The following is a 15,655-nucleotide window of genomic DNA, read 5'->3' as shown; positions in this document are numbered from 1 at the left end:
AGACCTCAGATATGCAGATGACACTACCCTTGTGGCAGAAAGTAAAGAGGAACTAAAAAGCCTCTTGATGAAAGTGAAAGAGGAGAGTGAAAAAGTTGGCTTAAAGCTCAACATTCAGAAAACTAAGATCATGGCATCTGTTCCCATCACTTCATGGGAAATAGGTGGGGAAACAATGGAAACAGTGAAAGACTTTATTTTGGGGGGCTCCAAAATCACTGCAGATGGTGATTGCAGCCATGAAATTAAAAGACACTTGCTCCTTGGAAGAAAAGTTATAATCAATCTAGACAGCATATTAAAAAGCAGAGACATTACTTTGCCAATAATGGTCCATCTAGTCAAAGCTATGGTTTTTCCAGTAATCATGTATGGATGTGAGAATTGGACTATAAAGAAAGCTGAGCGCTGAAGAATTGATGCTTTTGAACTGTGGTGTTGGAGAAGACTCTTGAGAGTCCCTTGGACTGCAAGGAGATCCAACCACTCCATCCTAATGAAAATCAGTCCTGAATACTTATTGGAAGGACTGATGTTGAAGCTGAAACTGCAATACTTTGGCCACTTGGTGTGAAGAACTGACTCATCTGAAAAGACCCTGATGCTGGGAAAGATTGAAGGCAGGAGGAGAAGGGGACGACAGAGGAGATGGTTGGGTGGCATCACCGACTCAATGGACATGAGTTTGAGTAGACTCCGGGAGTTGGTGATGGACAGGGAAGCCTGGCATGCTGCAGTCCATGGGGTCGCAAAGAGTCAGACACAACTAAGCAACTGAATTGACTGACATGGTATTTCCTTCCTCCACTCTTCATATGTAGCCTTGGAACCACAGGAGGTGGTTGTTGTCCTGTGCTCATCTACCATACATGAGAACCCTTCAGGGATGGTGTTCTCTCAGGCTACTCAGCTTCTCTCAAGAAAAGTTCAGAATGTATTTGGATCATTGATGTTCAAAGTGGTTATTGGTATAATTTAATTATTGTCTGCCTTGTTTGTTACTATTTTCTATTCCTTGCCCTTGTTTTTTGTTCCTATTTTTATGTTTCATTCCTTTTTTGCCTTTTGTCATCTTAATTAAGTATTTTATATCATTCAAATAAATTAAAGTAAAAAAAAATTTTTTTAAGAAAAGTTCACAAGGCAGGACCTATCAGGTAAGCCATAGTGGTTCTGAGGTGTGTGTGTTGTGTGTGTGCATACACACACTTAGACAAAGAGAAAAAAATACATGTTAATGAATATAGAAAAGAATTATATGGGGGGATGGCTAATCCAAGTTTTTCAGTCCTGTTTCCTCCTAGCTATTGAGAAATTTTCCTTTCCTACATCTTTTGTCTTTCTAATTGGACCTTATTTTCTCCCTCTTTCCACTTGTATTTTCACTAAGCTTCCTCAGTTCTACAGTTCAGTCACTCAGTCATGTGCAAGTTTGCAACCCCATGAACCGCAGCACGCAAGGCCTCCCTGTCCTTCACCCACTCCCGGAGTTTACCCATACTCATGCCCATTGAATCGGTTGTGCCATCCAACCATCTCATCCTCTGCCGTCCCCTGCTCCTCCTGCCCTCAATCTTTCCAGGCATCAGGGTCTTTTCAGATGAGTCAGCGCTTCACATCAGGTGGCCAAAGTATTGGAGTTTCAGCTTCAACATCAGTCCTTCCAATGAACACCCAGCACTGATGTCCTTTAGGATGGATTGGTTGGATCTCCTTACAGTCCAAGGGACTCTCAAGAGTCTTCTCCAACACCACAGTTCAAAAGCATCAATTCTTCAGTGCTCAGCTTTCTTTATAGTCCAATTCTCACATCCAAACATGACTACTGGAAAAACCACAGCCTTGACTAGATGGACGTTTGTTGACAAAGTAATGTCTCTGCTTTTTAATATGCTGTCTAGATTGGTCATAACTTTCCTTCCAAGGAGTAAGCGTCTTTTAGTTTCATGGCTGCAATCACCATCTGCAGTGATTTTGCAGCCCCCCAAAATAAAGTCAGCCACTGTTTCCACTGTTTCCCCATCTATTTCCCATGAAGTGATGGGACCAGATGCCATGATCTTCATTTTCTGAATGTTCAGCTTTAAGCCAACTTTTTCACTCTCCTCTTTCACTTTCATCAAGAGGCTCTTTAGTTCTTCTTCACTTTCTGCCACAAGGGTAGTGTCATCTGCATATCTGAGGCTGTTGATATTTCTCCCAGCAATCTTGATTCCAGCTTGTGCTTCTTCCAGCCCAGCGTTTCTCATGATGTACTCTGCATAGAAGTTAAATAAGCAGGGTGACAGTATACAGCCTTGCCGTACTCCTTTTCCTATTTGGAAGCAGTCTAACTGTTGCTTCCTAACCTGCATACAGGTTTCTCAAGAGGCAGGTCAGGTGGTCTGGTATTCCCATCTCTTTCAGAATTTTCCACAGTTTATGGTGATCCACACAGTCAGACTTTGGCATAGTCAATAAAGCAGAAATAGATGTTTTTTCTGGAATTCTCTTGCTTTTTTGATGATCCAGTGGATGTTGGCAATTTGATCTCTGGTTCCTCTGCCTTTTCTAAAACCAGCTTGAACATCTGGAAGTTCACGGTTCATGTATTGCTGAAGCCTGGCTTGGAGAATTTTGAGCATCACTTTACTAGTTGTGAGATGAGTGCAGTTGTGCAGTAGTTTGAGCATTCTTTGGCATTGCCTTTCTTTGGAATTGGAATGAAAACTGACCTTTTCCAGTCCTGAGGCCACTGCTGAGTTTTCCAATTTTGCTGGCATATTGAGTGCAGCACTTTAACAGCATCATCTTTTGGGATTTGAAGTAGCTTAACTGGAATTCCATCACCTCCACTAGCTTTGTTTGTAGTGATGCTTCCTAAGGCCCACTTGACTTCATATTCCAGGATGTCTGACACTAGGTGAGTGATCACATCATTGTGATTATCTGGGTCATGAAGATCTTTTTAGTACAATTCTTCTGTGCATTCTTGCCACCTCTTCTTAATATCTTCTGCTTCTGTTAGGTCCATACCATTTCTGTCCTTTATCGAGCCCATCTTTGCATGAAATATTCCCTTGGTATCTCTAATTTTCTTGAAGAGATCTCTAGTCTTTCCCATTCTATTGTTTTCCTCTATTTCTTTGCACTGATCGCCGAGGAAGGCTTTCTTATCTCTCCTTGCTATTCTTTGGAACTTTGCATTCCAATGGGTATATCTTTCCTTTTTTCCTTTGCTTATTACGTCTCTTCTTTTCACAGCTATTTGTAAGGCCTTCTCAGACAGCCATTTTGCTTTTTTGCATTTCTTTTTCTTGGGGATGATTTTCTTTTTCTTTTCCCTGTCTCCTGTACAATGTCACGAACCTTGGTCCATAGTTCATGAGGCACTCTATCAGATCTAGTCCCTTAAATCTATTTCTCACTTCCACTGTATAATCATAAGGGATTTGATTTAGGTCATGCCTGAATGGTCTAGTGGTTTCCCCCACTTTCTTCAATTTAAGTCTGAATTTGGCAGTAAGGAGTTCATGATCTGAGCCATGGTCACCTCTATAAGTTAGACCTAAATTGGATTTAAATCTAAACCTTTCCTTCTCAGATAGATGCAGAAGCTGCAAGTCTCATTCCCCTGAACCCCACTTTCCTAAGAAACCCACTAATAACTGTTCTTTTCCAGGTCTTTCCTCTACCTCTCACAAGTGATCGTTTCTATTTCTGTTGAATCTTTGTGCTTTTAGAGAGAAAACTGCTGTATGTCTCTCTTTAAGAGCTAAGAGAATCTTTTAGCTTTTCATTACCTATTAAATCACAATTAGTTCTGATCATCAATAGGTCCAAGTGGGGTCATTGAACAAAAATAATCAGAGCCCTACATCAGGAACCTTGTAAAAGCCATGTTACAAAGAGGCATACATCGTTAAAAGACATCTTTTGACGTTCATGCTCCAGGAAGGAAGGAAAAGCCAGGTCCTCCTGGAGGTAGTTGGTGCACACATCCAGTAAAAGTAGAGCGTTAGCCCATGGTCACTTCATAGCCTCCTGCACAGCTCTCTGAGGGTTGCCCGTGTTCCTCTCTGCTCACCCCTGCCATTTTCTAGTCAATATAAAAAGAATGCCTCCTTTAAAAATTGTCCTCTTAAAGAAAAAAAAAATCGTCCTCTTCCTCCCATAATCTAGTCAGTATATTTGTAAAAGTACATTGAAATGGCTTTCAAACCATGTGGTTTTCTATTCGTATAGATTTAGGCCCATTAAAGTAATTTGATTATTAAATCTCAACTTAGATGTTTAATACCAAAACTAAAATGAAAATGTGGCCTGTCCCTAATTGATGTGCCGAATGTCCCATTTTTGTTGGTGTTTTAGTCGCTCAGTTGTGTTCGACTCTTTGCGACCTTATAGACTGCCCCCCAGCTCCTCTGTGCATGGAATTTTCCAGGCAAGATACTGGAGTGGGTTGCCATTTCCTTCTTTAGGGGATCTTCCTGACCCAGGGATCAAACTCACTTCTCCTGCATTGGCAGGCAGTTTTCTTAGCACTGAACCATCAGGAAAGCCCAGATGTCCCATTAGCTAACAAGTAATTGGCTACGAGCTAGATTTCATCTCTAGTTGAAGATAGAGAGATTTATGTAGCCTTATCACCAGTCCTCCAAGCCACCCTCTTCTGGAAAATGGCTTATTCCAGTCAGATTGCTTTCAGCAACACCACAGATATTCTCCTTATGTACAGCGAGTACTTTCTGATCCTTGTTAGCAAAGGGAGCTATCAAAATGGAAAAAGGCAAGAGGAAAGTCAGCAACATGTGCAGTATGCTAGTGAAAAAGGGTGCATCCTTGTGCAACTTCTCAAAATTACAAGTCAGATAAAATGCAGGCAAAGTGCAGCATTTCTGATGCTCATATGTGGACCACAGCATCTTCTGATGGGCCACGATTGACCTTGGAGAGGCTCACAGAGTATACTGCAAACAGCAGCCCATATTCATACATGAAGCAGCAAACCTCCACCTGAAACTCACCACATCTGTCACTGGGAGATGGCTTTCTGGGAAGTAGGCCTGAGTATTTCTTTGCAGTTAACAAGTAAAGCAGCCTAGAATATGCAGACTTTCTGTTTGTTTGACTGCTTTTAAAACAAACAAACACTCTATCAGGATAAGTACAGCATCCAGAACTGAGGGTCATCCTATTCAGTCAGTTCAGTTCAGTTCAGTCACTCAGTCGTGTCTGACTCTTTGCAACCCCATGAATCGCAGCACGCCAGGCCTCCCTGTCCATCACCAACTCCCGGAGTTCACTCAGACTCACGTCCATCGAGTCCGTGATGCCATCCAGCCATCTCATCCTCTGTCATCCCCTTCTCCTCCTGCCCCCAATCCCTCCCAGCATCAGAGTCTTTTCCAATGAGTCAACTCTTCGCATGAGGTGGCCAAAGTACTGGAGTTTCAGCTTTAGCATCATTCCTTCCAAAGAAATCCCAGGGCTGATCTCCTTCAGAATGGACTGGTTGGATCTCCTTGCGGTCTAAGGGACTCTCACGAGTCTTCTCCAATTAGGTACACCTAATAGGGGTAATATCAATCTATAAAGAAAAAAGGAAAAGGAAACTTTTACTTACCTTTTAAAGTACCAAACCTTTTTGTAATTCTTTTTAACATTCAATATTTATCCAGATTAACCATAATCCTTTCCTTCCTGATCCCTTTTTGAGCTTGTGTGTTAAATGAAAACTTTCTCTCCTGACTATTAATAAAACCTCTTGATGACTTCCAAGACACCTCTGTCATATAAAATTCCTTTCTGTCTGTATTTTGAACTATTTTAGTGTGAATTCTGTTTGAATTAAATAGAAATGCATTGCAAGTAAGATATGTGTTGCCATTTGAAAGCTGTGTCCCAAAAAAACTCTTTGTATTGGATTTATCATTCAACTTAATAGCTCCATGTCTCAAAAGTGATTGGTTCAAGTAGTATTTTTTTTAACACTGGCAAAGACATTAGCTTTACAAGAAATGGCTATTAAAATCTTTATCATGTTAATCAAGTCGGTATATAGGAACCAAAATCAGAAATTGAGAGAAATTCAAACCTTTCTCATACCCTGTATCAGATCCTTTCCTGTCCCTACATTATTTCAGTTGCCAAAGATTGTTCACTTCAAGTTATGAAACTTCCTCTGTCAACTCTCTGATCAGCAGTCTACAATCTTCTACCAGACTCGCCTTCTGCATTGCCCCTCCCAATTCATCATCTTATCACTCTCCCCTAATTGATTTGAAGGGGAGTGAAGATGATGATTTTTGGGGTCAATGATTAAGGATCACTACTACAACTTCTCTCTCAAGGAGTCTCTGTTTAGCATTTTATGTATGAGAAATAATGCTGGATTGAGTTGAAAGCCAAAACATTTGAAATCCACTATTGGTACAGGCTGATTTTTTAATTGTTTCTTTCTTTAGTATGAAACTTCAGTTAAATGCATTAATTCATTCAAACTGTAAACAAAGAGCAAATAAAACCTAATAGATATGGAAATGGCAACCCACTCCAGTATTCTTGCCTGGAGAATTCCATGAACAGAGGAACCTGGGTCTGTAGTCTACGGGGTCGCAAAGAGTCGGACACAACTCACAACACACACACACACTATGCCAGACTCTGCACTTGACACTGGTCAAGAAAGACACAGTCCTGTAGTCAAGAGCCTATAAAAGAAAGGCAATTTAATCAATGATTATATAAAAATATGGTAACACTGATACATACAGTCATTGATGATAACAAAGGAGCCAGTGTAGATTGAATAATATTAACAATGGAGTCAATGTAGATTGAATCCTCACTGTGATGTAGGCACTAGAATAAGTGCTTTATATGCTTTACCTAATTTTATCCTTATAACCACTCTATACAGTAGGTACAATTATTATCCCCACTGTACTGATAAGGAACTTGGACCTGGAAAGAAACTTGTCCAAAGTGACAGAGAGGAGTGGAGCTAGGATTTGAATCTGGTTTGTGGATGGAATGCAGTTCTAATCTCAGAGCCCCATTCTTAATCTCTCTGCCTCCATCTGCTGCAAGTGAAGCAGCCTCACACCCAAAACCTCCCTTGCAAGTTTCTCACTTGAAACTGGAGATGCATGATGGTTTTTTGAAAATGAAAGTCAGTATCAAAATATTTGAAATGTTGCTGTTAGGAACAAGCTCATTTCGTTTGTTGAAAGTGAAGTGAAAATGTTAGTCACTCGGTTGTGTCCGACTCTGCGATACCATGGACAGTAGGCCACAAGGCTCCTCTGTCCATGGAATTCTCCAGGAAAGAATACTGGAGTGGGTAGCCATTCCCCTCTCCAGGGGATCTTCCCAACTCAGGAATCAAATCTGGGTCTTCTGCGTTACAAGCAGATTCTTTATCTTCTGAGACATCAGGGAAAGTTTCAAGTAAAGGATGAAGCTCTTCAGTCACTCAGTCATGTCCAACTCTTTTCGACCCCATGGACTGCAGCACTCCAGGCTTCCCTGTCCGTCACCAACTCCCAGAGCTTGCTCAAATTCATGTCCTTTGAGTCGGTGATGCCATCCAACCATCTTATCCTCTGTTGTCCCCTTCTCCTCCTGCCTTCAATCTTTCCCAGTATCAGGGTCTTTTCCAGTGAGTCAGTTCTCATCAGGTGGCCAAAGTATTGGAGTGTCAGCTTCTGCATCTGTCCTTCCAATGAATATTCAGGACTAATTTCCTTTAGGATTGACTGGTTGCATCTCCTTGCAGTCCAAAGGACTTTCAAGAGTCTTCTCCAACACCACAGTTCAAAAGCATCAATTCTCTGGCACTCAGCTTACTTTATGGTCCAACTCTCACATCCGTGCATGACTACTGGAAAAACCATAGCTTTGACTAGATGGACCTTTGTCAACAAAGTAATATCTCTGCTATTTAATATGCTGCCTAGGTTTGTCATAGCTTTTCTTCCAAAGAGCAAGTGTCTTTTAATTTCATGGCTGCAGTCACCATCGCAGTGATTTTGGAGCCTAAGGAAATAAAGTCTGTCAATGTTTCCATAGTTTCCCCATCTGTTTGCCATGGAGTGATGGGACCAGATGTCATGGTCTTAGTTTTTTGAATGTTGAGTTTTAAATGAGCTTTTTCTCTCTCCTCTTCACCATCAGCAAGAGGCTCTTTAGTTCCTCTTTACTTTCTGCCATATGTGTGGTATCATCTGCATATCTGAGGTTATTGATATTTTTCTCGGCAATCTTGATTCCAGCTTGAGCTTCATCCAGCCTAGCATTTTGCATGATGTGCTCTGCATATAAGTTAAATAAGCAGGGTGACAGTATACAGCCTTGAGGTACTCCTTTCCCAATTTGGAATGAGTCTGTGGTTTCTGTTTCTTCTTGACCTCCATATTGTTTTGCTACCATCTTATTTTATAAACAAATTCATAAAGAAAAAGAATTATTTTCATTGGGAAAATCTGAATTAATCAAGTTTAGTGAAGCTGTTATAAGCTGAATCCAGTATACAAGCCATCTGAGGAAGTATTATCATATGACTGTGATTGATAAAGGAATTAAAGGCAGTGATGCAGGCTCTGGAAAGAAAATCAAAAAGTGATCTTTAGTCTTAACTACCTTGCTGGTGCTAAAAGAGAGAGAGAGTAAGATAAACAACAAAATATTACAGCAAGGACTTTTAGCCACATGAATAATTTTTCTATCTGCCATTTTCAAAACTGCCTTTCCCATTATTGAACATTGTGGCGTAGTGGTAAAGAATCCGCCTGCCAATGCAGGCGACACAAGAGACGTAGGTTCGATGTTTGAGTTGGGACGATCCCCTGGAGAAGGAAATGTCAAGCCCCTCCAGTAGTCTTGCCTGGAAAATTCCATAGACAGAGGAGCTTGGCAGGCTACAGTCCATGGGATCCCAAAGGGTCAGACAATGAGCAGACACACCACACAGCCATCTTATAACATTGCAACTTTATAGACTCTCTGGATCCTTTTCCTATTTTCTTCCAGCTTCCAATTATTTTTTTTTTTTTACCAGTTTCTCCTAGTTTTAGTAAAGTGAAAGTATTAGTCACTCAGCAGTGTCTGATTCTTTGTGACCCCATAGACTATATAGCCCACCAGACTCCTCTGTCCATGGAATTCTCCAGCCAAGAATACTGGAATGGGTAGCCTTTCCCTTTTCCAGGGAATCGTCTCGACCCGGGGATCAAACCTGGGTCTCCTGCATTTCGGGCAGATTCTTTACCATCTGAGCCACCAAGGAAGCCTGGTTTTAGACTCTGAGCATGAAAAAATAAAATAGGAAAAGCAAATCTGGCATGGCAGAGTATCTCTTTGACAAGCACACCCTGGGGAACAGTGGTAATGAAAGCCAAACCTCCTCAGCCTGGCTTCCTATAGCCACAGGGTGATGTCCCTGGTCACCAAGCCCGTACATGCGTATTTGTACTGCACCTTTTCTATAAGTTGTACCAAAATGTCTACTTAAGTTCTTTCCTCAGTACCATTCCCTCAAATAAAGTAATTGGTACCCCTCCCCCAAAAGGAAAATCAAATTGATTCTTTTTTCCAAATGGATGTGTAATTGGGAAGGGTTAATTTTAAATCCATACTGGCTCTGCTTCTGTGACTTTCACTCTTATTTTGCTGCTTTTGTTATTATAGGCATACTTAACGGCCTGCCTCAGGGAGCCTGCCTGCTCCTCCTCCTCCTGGCCCTTGGGCTAGGATGCCTTTGCTGGGTTCACAGGGAGACAGCCTGACCCACCCACCTGTGAAGGACTGTGACTCTCCTGAGTTCTCTGTGTGGAAAATGGTGCCCGTCATCTGCTGCTTACTGGAGTGGCTCAGAAGTTCACATTTGGAGAGCTAGAATTGCAGATAGATAGCTGTGGCATCTTTGTTTGTTGACGTAATAGCAGATATTCCATTTCATACCACCAGTGAAATGACTGTAAGGAAGTGAAACTCACAATCCCCCTGCCTGAGGCTTGCCACTCTAGGAGACATTTGCAAGAATTAAATGGTCATTTTTACTCTGTGTCCTAACCTTCCCCCATCTCTGATCCATAGAAGAACCTGGCATCCGGGCCCCGACAAGATGGTTATCTCAAGCCATTAGTCTGCCATCTTCTGGGTCAGCTGGCTCTCCAAAGTTGTATACCTTGCCTCAAGATCTCAACACTCGGATTTATTAGCTTATAGTGCAATGGGCAGAGCGAGCTTGGACTGGGTAACAGATGCAGGATGTGGTCAGGACTAGGACAACAGCCATCAACTACAATGAGAATCAGCATGCCATAAGTGCACTGTATTATTATTTTCTATCTGTACCTCTGGTTCTCCACTGAGACTATTCAATCTTTGGTAGTAAGGACAATATGTTTTCATTTCTGTTTCTTCAGTACATAGTTGAATGTTTGATACAGAGAAGGCATGGAAGAAACTAGTGGATGAATGGAGTGAATGAATGAATGAAACAACAGAAATGGCAACACTCACACTGTTACCATGGCAATACTCATAGTGTTACCTCCCTCTCTCCCACTGACTACTCAAGTAATTCCATAATAACTACTCAAGAAGGCCCAGAAGGTACAGCTTTTTTAAAAAACACATGCAAATTCTCAGAGAAGTTGTATACACCAATATTTTCTTTCTTTTTCTCCACAAAACTCTGAGTTGTCAAGCAGTAGTTTAGAAACACAACACTGTATATCCATTCCTGTTTGGTTTTGGTTTTAGATTAGTGGAGCAAGGATGAAAGGGTATACTATTGCTTTCTATCCAAGGATAATCTAATCTTGCAAAGACAGTTACCAAAGTCAATAACAATTCCTACTCAGAAGACAAATAGTGTTTGAATTGGATTAAGGTGAAAGGAAAGTGCCTGCTGCAGCTGTGTCAGTGAGGGACTCGGTGTTTATGGCTTCATTACAACCTTAAGTGGTGTATCTATATTTCTTCTGTGTTTAATGAAGCCACAAACAACCAACTCTTTATTGAGTGATACTGGAGAGTTTTTTGCTTTTAACTTGATGTATTTCAATTCGTGATTAACTAGCTATCCCACATCGGGTAACTTGGACGGGTGCTTTAGAGACAATTAGCTAAATGTTCCTCTGTGTTAGCCACAGAATCAAGAAAAAAGATAAGGAGAATCAATAAGACCAAGCCAGGGTAGAAGAGAACATTCATCTTCCATCAAGATCATTGGTGGACTCATCAAGCTTCCTGTCACGAGAGAAAACGGCTCCACTCCGTCTCTCTCCCTCTCACTCCTGTGTACGTAGTTCGGCTCTGGCTGCTAAGTGACTTGGCTGTTGTGTTGTTCAGTTTTCAGGACTGTATCTCCTGTCTTTCTTCACCATCCTCCTCGGGCTGGTGCTCTACTCGTCCACCTCCACGTACATAGCCCAGGACCCCCGGGTTTACAAGCAGTTCCGCAACCCTTCGGGACCCGTCGTGGACTTACCAGCCACAGCTCAGGTGGAGCCTTCGGTCACCTACACCAGCCTGGGCCAGGAGACCGAAGATGAGCCCCACGTGCGTGTGGCCTAGGATGACACCCTCCCTGACCACTGAGGACACCTCCACGGCTGTGTGTCCGCCCGTCATCTCTGTTTTGTACATAGAGAAAGGTATTTATTAGGTGCAGTTTACAGAGGTGGACTGCAAGGTAGCAAATCCAAAAGCCTGTAAGAGGCACACGCTAAACATCCCTGGAGATGCAGGCTCTGATCCACCTGGAGGGATGCCTACCTAGGGTGTATCCTGGTCACACACACACATACACCACCACCCCCCGTCCACATTAATTACTGTGAAAATGTTTGAATCAAAAGCAAGTATTACTGTTTGTATGATTATGGTTACTGTTATGATAGCGACTTTCAGGAGGAGGTTTTGTACTCCTGATGGGAACTCTCGCCAGACCCACATGTAGTTAGCATCACTCCCACTTTTCTATGGCAAGTCACTTTTTAAGAATCACACTTTATTTTTGTGCACCTTCTCTGAGTGCTGCATGCCACAGGAGCCCCACCCTGCGACGCTTCCTTATCCTAGGCACCTGGGGGCTCATGGTTCCCTCTGTTACCTGTTGGATCGCCTGCTCAATATGTATTTCGTGCTGTGACCCTTGTGGGGAGTGGCAACTGACCATATAATTCTCTATTCTAGGAATAGATATAAAACAAACATTTTAGCCTTTTTATATTTCAACCTCGGATTACTCCAGGCCATTGCCTTTCTGTTGCAACTCATGATTCTGCTAATCAAGTCCTTGTAATAACAGGATAAGGAATGTTCCATTTCTGTGGCTTATGGGAAACCCCAGAGTAATATCACTTGTGCTTAGGGTACTATCTTTTTTAAAAAAATCTTTCTGCCCCTTCCTATGTTCCCTCTTCCAAAAAAAAATTTAATTTTCCTTTTCCCCCTAGATTTCTTTAGGGTAGATCAATATGGAGATCAATCAAGGCATTGGAAAAAGCCATGGTCCTCTGCCCTTTTGTGTGACACCCTTTTTGAAATATACCGGCATGGAAATTATCTTGATTGTAGGATATCATTGGTTGTCTGGCCTCCCAACAAAGTCAGGGTGCTGCTGTGGCACAGCCTCTGACAACAGCTCATCTGATATGGCCATTGTGTAGTAGTAAAAATCTCACCAATGAAAAGTCTGGCATTTTTGGTCATATTTGGCATCCATTCGATAACAGAATGTATCAACACAGCATTCTTATGGATACAGAGAATATTCCAGGGTCCTGATAGGGCTTTGAGGGGTATGTCACTAATCTAATTTTGTCGCCTTTACAATAGCTCTTTCTTCAAACGCAGAAAATCAAGAAACACCACAGAGCTCTGTGATTTACAGTAGATTCTCTTTTTCCCTATCAGTACATGCACTAGTCTTTACGTTTGGCTGGCTTCAGTATCATTCAGAAAGATCCTCGACAGAGTTACAGGATTTGTAAAGGAAGAACAAGTGTTTATGAAACTTTGGGCAATTCAAACCAGTTCAAGTTAAGTAAGCAAAGCAAAACTCCAGTGGGGTCTCTGTAAGGTGGAGAACAGATTGCAGCTTAGTCAGGATTCCCATACTGGCCTGAACAAGTCCTAAATAGACCTGCAAAAGTGTCCCATGCTGTCAGTCAGCACCCACGTGGCACCTCTGTCTGCCCTCTACCCTGGGGACAGGGAGTCCTGCCTTGGAGTTGGAGCAGACAAGTTATCTTTCCTGATATGCAAATTGTATGCTCATCTCCATTCAGCCCGCTTAGAAGCCTGTTTTATTTCTAGTGAAAAAAATCAACACTAAAGCTGTATCAAATCAAAAGAACTTTGCCAATGTTTGCTCTCTGCTACCTGTCAAACCAATTAAATACCTTTCTCTGACTATTTTGTCCATTCAGATCTGAAGACCTTTAAAGACTGGTTTTATTTTTGTGTTTATGTTCCTTTGGTTTGCATAATTTGTCTGATTTATTGCATTTTTAGTATTTATTTTCAGCCAAATATTTTCATCTTTTTTTGTTCATTTTTATGACACTAATTTGTAGACGCTTAGTAAAATCTTAAGAAAAATAAGTGGATGAAAGTATTTCCAAGTCAACTCAGTGGATGCAAATTTTTTTTTTTAATTTCTAAAAGGTTTGCAATCAATGGATGGCTACAGGTTGCCATGTGAATCGTTTCCTAGGATATTTTAACTGACTCCAAATTGTATGGAAACCAAGTGTGAATGTTAAGGTGAATTCACTGTATACCTTTTATCATCCCATGTCCTTGTACACAAGACTTTCGTGTCACTGGGGTGCCTCACCGTGTTGGTTCTTCTCCATTTAGAAAGGCTGATAACATACTCGAATTGTCTGAGATTCATCCCATGAATCAGGAGTTCCAGATTGGCCTTTTGGGGAAAAAAAGACAATAGCAAGAAACAAACTCTTTTTCTGTGTTAAGACATCAACCCTTTGGGAATGGGGTAGGAAATGGGAGTAGGACGTCATTAACTCTAACTGTTTGAGTTTCTGGAATTTCATAACCTCAGTAGACACCAGCAAGAATTTCAGCTTTTCAGTCTACCATAACTCTCTCTTCCACAAATAAGACTTTAGCAATTTGTATAGAATTTGGCTGGGTAAGCAAACCATAGCTCTCCTAAGTCTCGCCCAAGATAAGTGGTGGTCCTCACTTACTCCATGACAACTTGCACTGGGGCTAGCGCTCACCTTGGTCACACCTTCCCACAGCTCCACACTCTGAAATACACAACCAGGTAGACCAAGCAAAGGAAAAATTGGTACCACTGTGTCCCATGAAAATGTTTCAATGTTTAGTTTAGATATTGCTAACTTGTGCTATTAACCTTTTGACAAGCGTGTAGTATTGTTCGTTTGGGGTTTGTTTTTGATTTGTAACCACTTAGTAGTCCCCAGCTAGCTACCAGTACAGATTTTTACCCCATGGGTAGGATTCTACTGTCAAGCCACATAAATAACAAAGCACACTAATCCCAACACTGCAAATGGAAAATATGAACCAAAAAGGGAAATTGACACCAGTAAGTTGAACAAACTCTCCATTTTTGATATTTGCATGCTCCCCTATGGACTGGCTGTGGCAATGTAATGCCTGTATAATGTTTTCAAATAAAAATAAATGCTTTATGAAAGCACCAAGTTCTTGGTTTTCTTGAGTGTTTGTCTGCTCTATGACAACCGGGGAAGCAGCTCTCATGGGATGCTAGAAATAGCAACGAAAGTAGATAGCAGGGTACATGTCAAAATAAAAATCAGAAAGAAAATATTTCCAAATTAGGAAGGGCACAGTTGGTCTCAGAGCTGTAGCTTCAAAAAGCCAAATTAAACACGTTTGTAATTTGCAAAATTAATTATTTGATGGGTGCTTAAGGAGACAGCGGCTACAACCTCTAAACCCACATTTAAAACATATGTAGGGCAATTATAAATTTACCCTCAAGAAACTGTTTCTCATAAAGAAGAAAGTTCTTTGTATGCTGCCCTCGGCACAATGCCAGGCATAAAGAAAGAGCACGACATTTATAAAGCAGGGCTGTTTATGTTTCTGCTCTGAACTTACACAGTATTGTCATGGTTACTTCTCCACTAACTGTTGTTGTTTAGTCCCCAAGTCATGTCCCACTCTTGTGACCCCATGGACTGTGTAGCCCGCTAGGCTCCTCTGTCCATGGGATTTCCCAGGCAAGAATACTGGAGTGGGTTGCCGTGCCCTCCTCCACCACTAACTGTAGTCATCCAATAACCCTAAAATACTTAGAGATGATGGTATATAAATTTATACTTTTTTATCATTCATGTTCATAATCAGATCTCAAAAATTAAATGAGCTGAAAGACTGTATGTCAGAGTTATATATTTAAAGTCTTTTTAAAAGAAAAACTCATTTTGCAGGAAAAAAGGAACAGTCGCATACAGCCTTTATAAAGGACTCTTAAGGAGAGATCCATTGTGATCTGCTTCTATAAATAGTATAGTACAAACAGCGCTTAACAAAAACAATGTGACTCAGCTTAAAAATAGCTTTTTCCTTGAGAAATTGAACTCTTTCTGTAAAGTATGGCTTATTTTTATTTAGTAAACTCTTTGGTCAAAAATGAAAT

General features: G+C 41.3%; 1 protein-coding gene across 1 annotated transcript in view; it reads left to right on the top strand.

Moving 5' to 3' along the window:
- The window catches only part of SLC35F1 (solute carrier family 35 member F1), a 425,018-nt gene extending 410,325 nt beyond the window's left edge, over nt 1-14,693 (top strand). The window contains exon 8 of the mRNA XM_061427467.1: nt 11,341-14,693. Coding sequence (XP_061283451.1) covers nt 11,341-11,565 — 225 coding nt within the window. The 3' untranslated portion in view covers nt 11,566-14,693. The remainder of the gene's footprint in view (nt 1-11,340) is intronic.
- Nucleotides 14,694-15,655: the final 962 nt, after the last annotated feature.

This window comes from Bos javanicus, chromosome 9 (assembly GCF_032452875.1).
Source record: "Bos javanicus breed banteng chromosome 9, ARS-OSU_banteng_1.0, whole genome shotgun sequence".
Lineage (NCBI taxonomy): Eukaryota > Metazoa > Chordata > Mammalia > Artiodactyla > Bovidae > Bos > Bos javanicus.
Note: the sequence above shows the minus strand (reverse complement) of the source record. Positions and strands in the feature narration are given on the sequence as shown.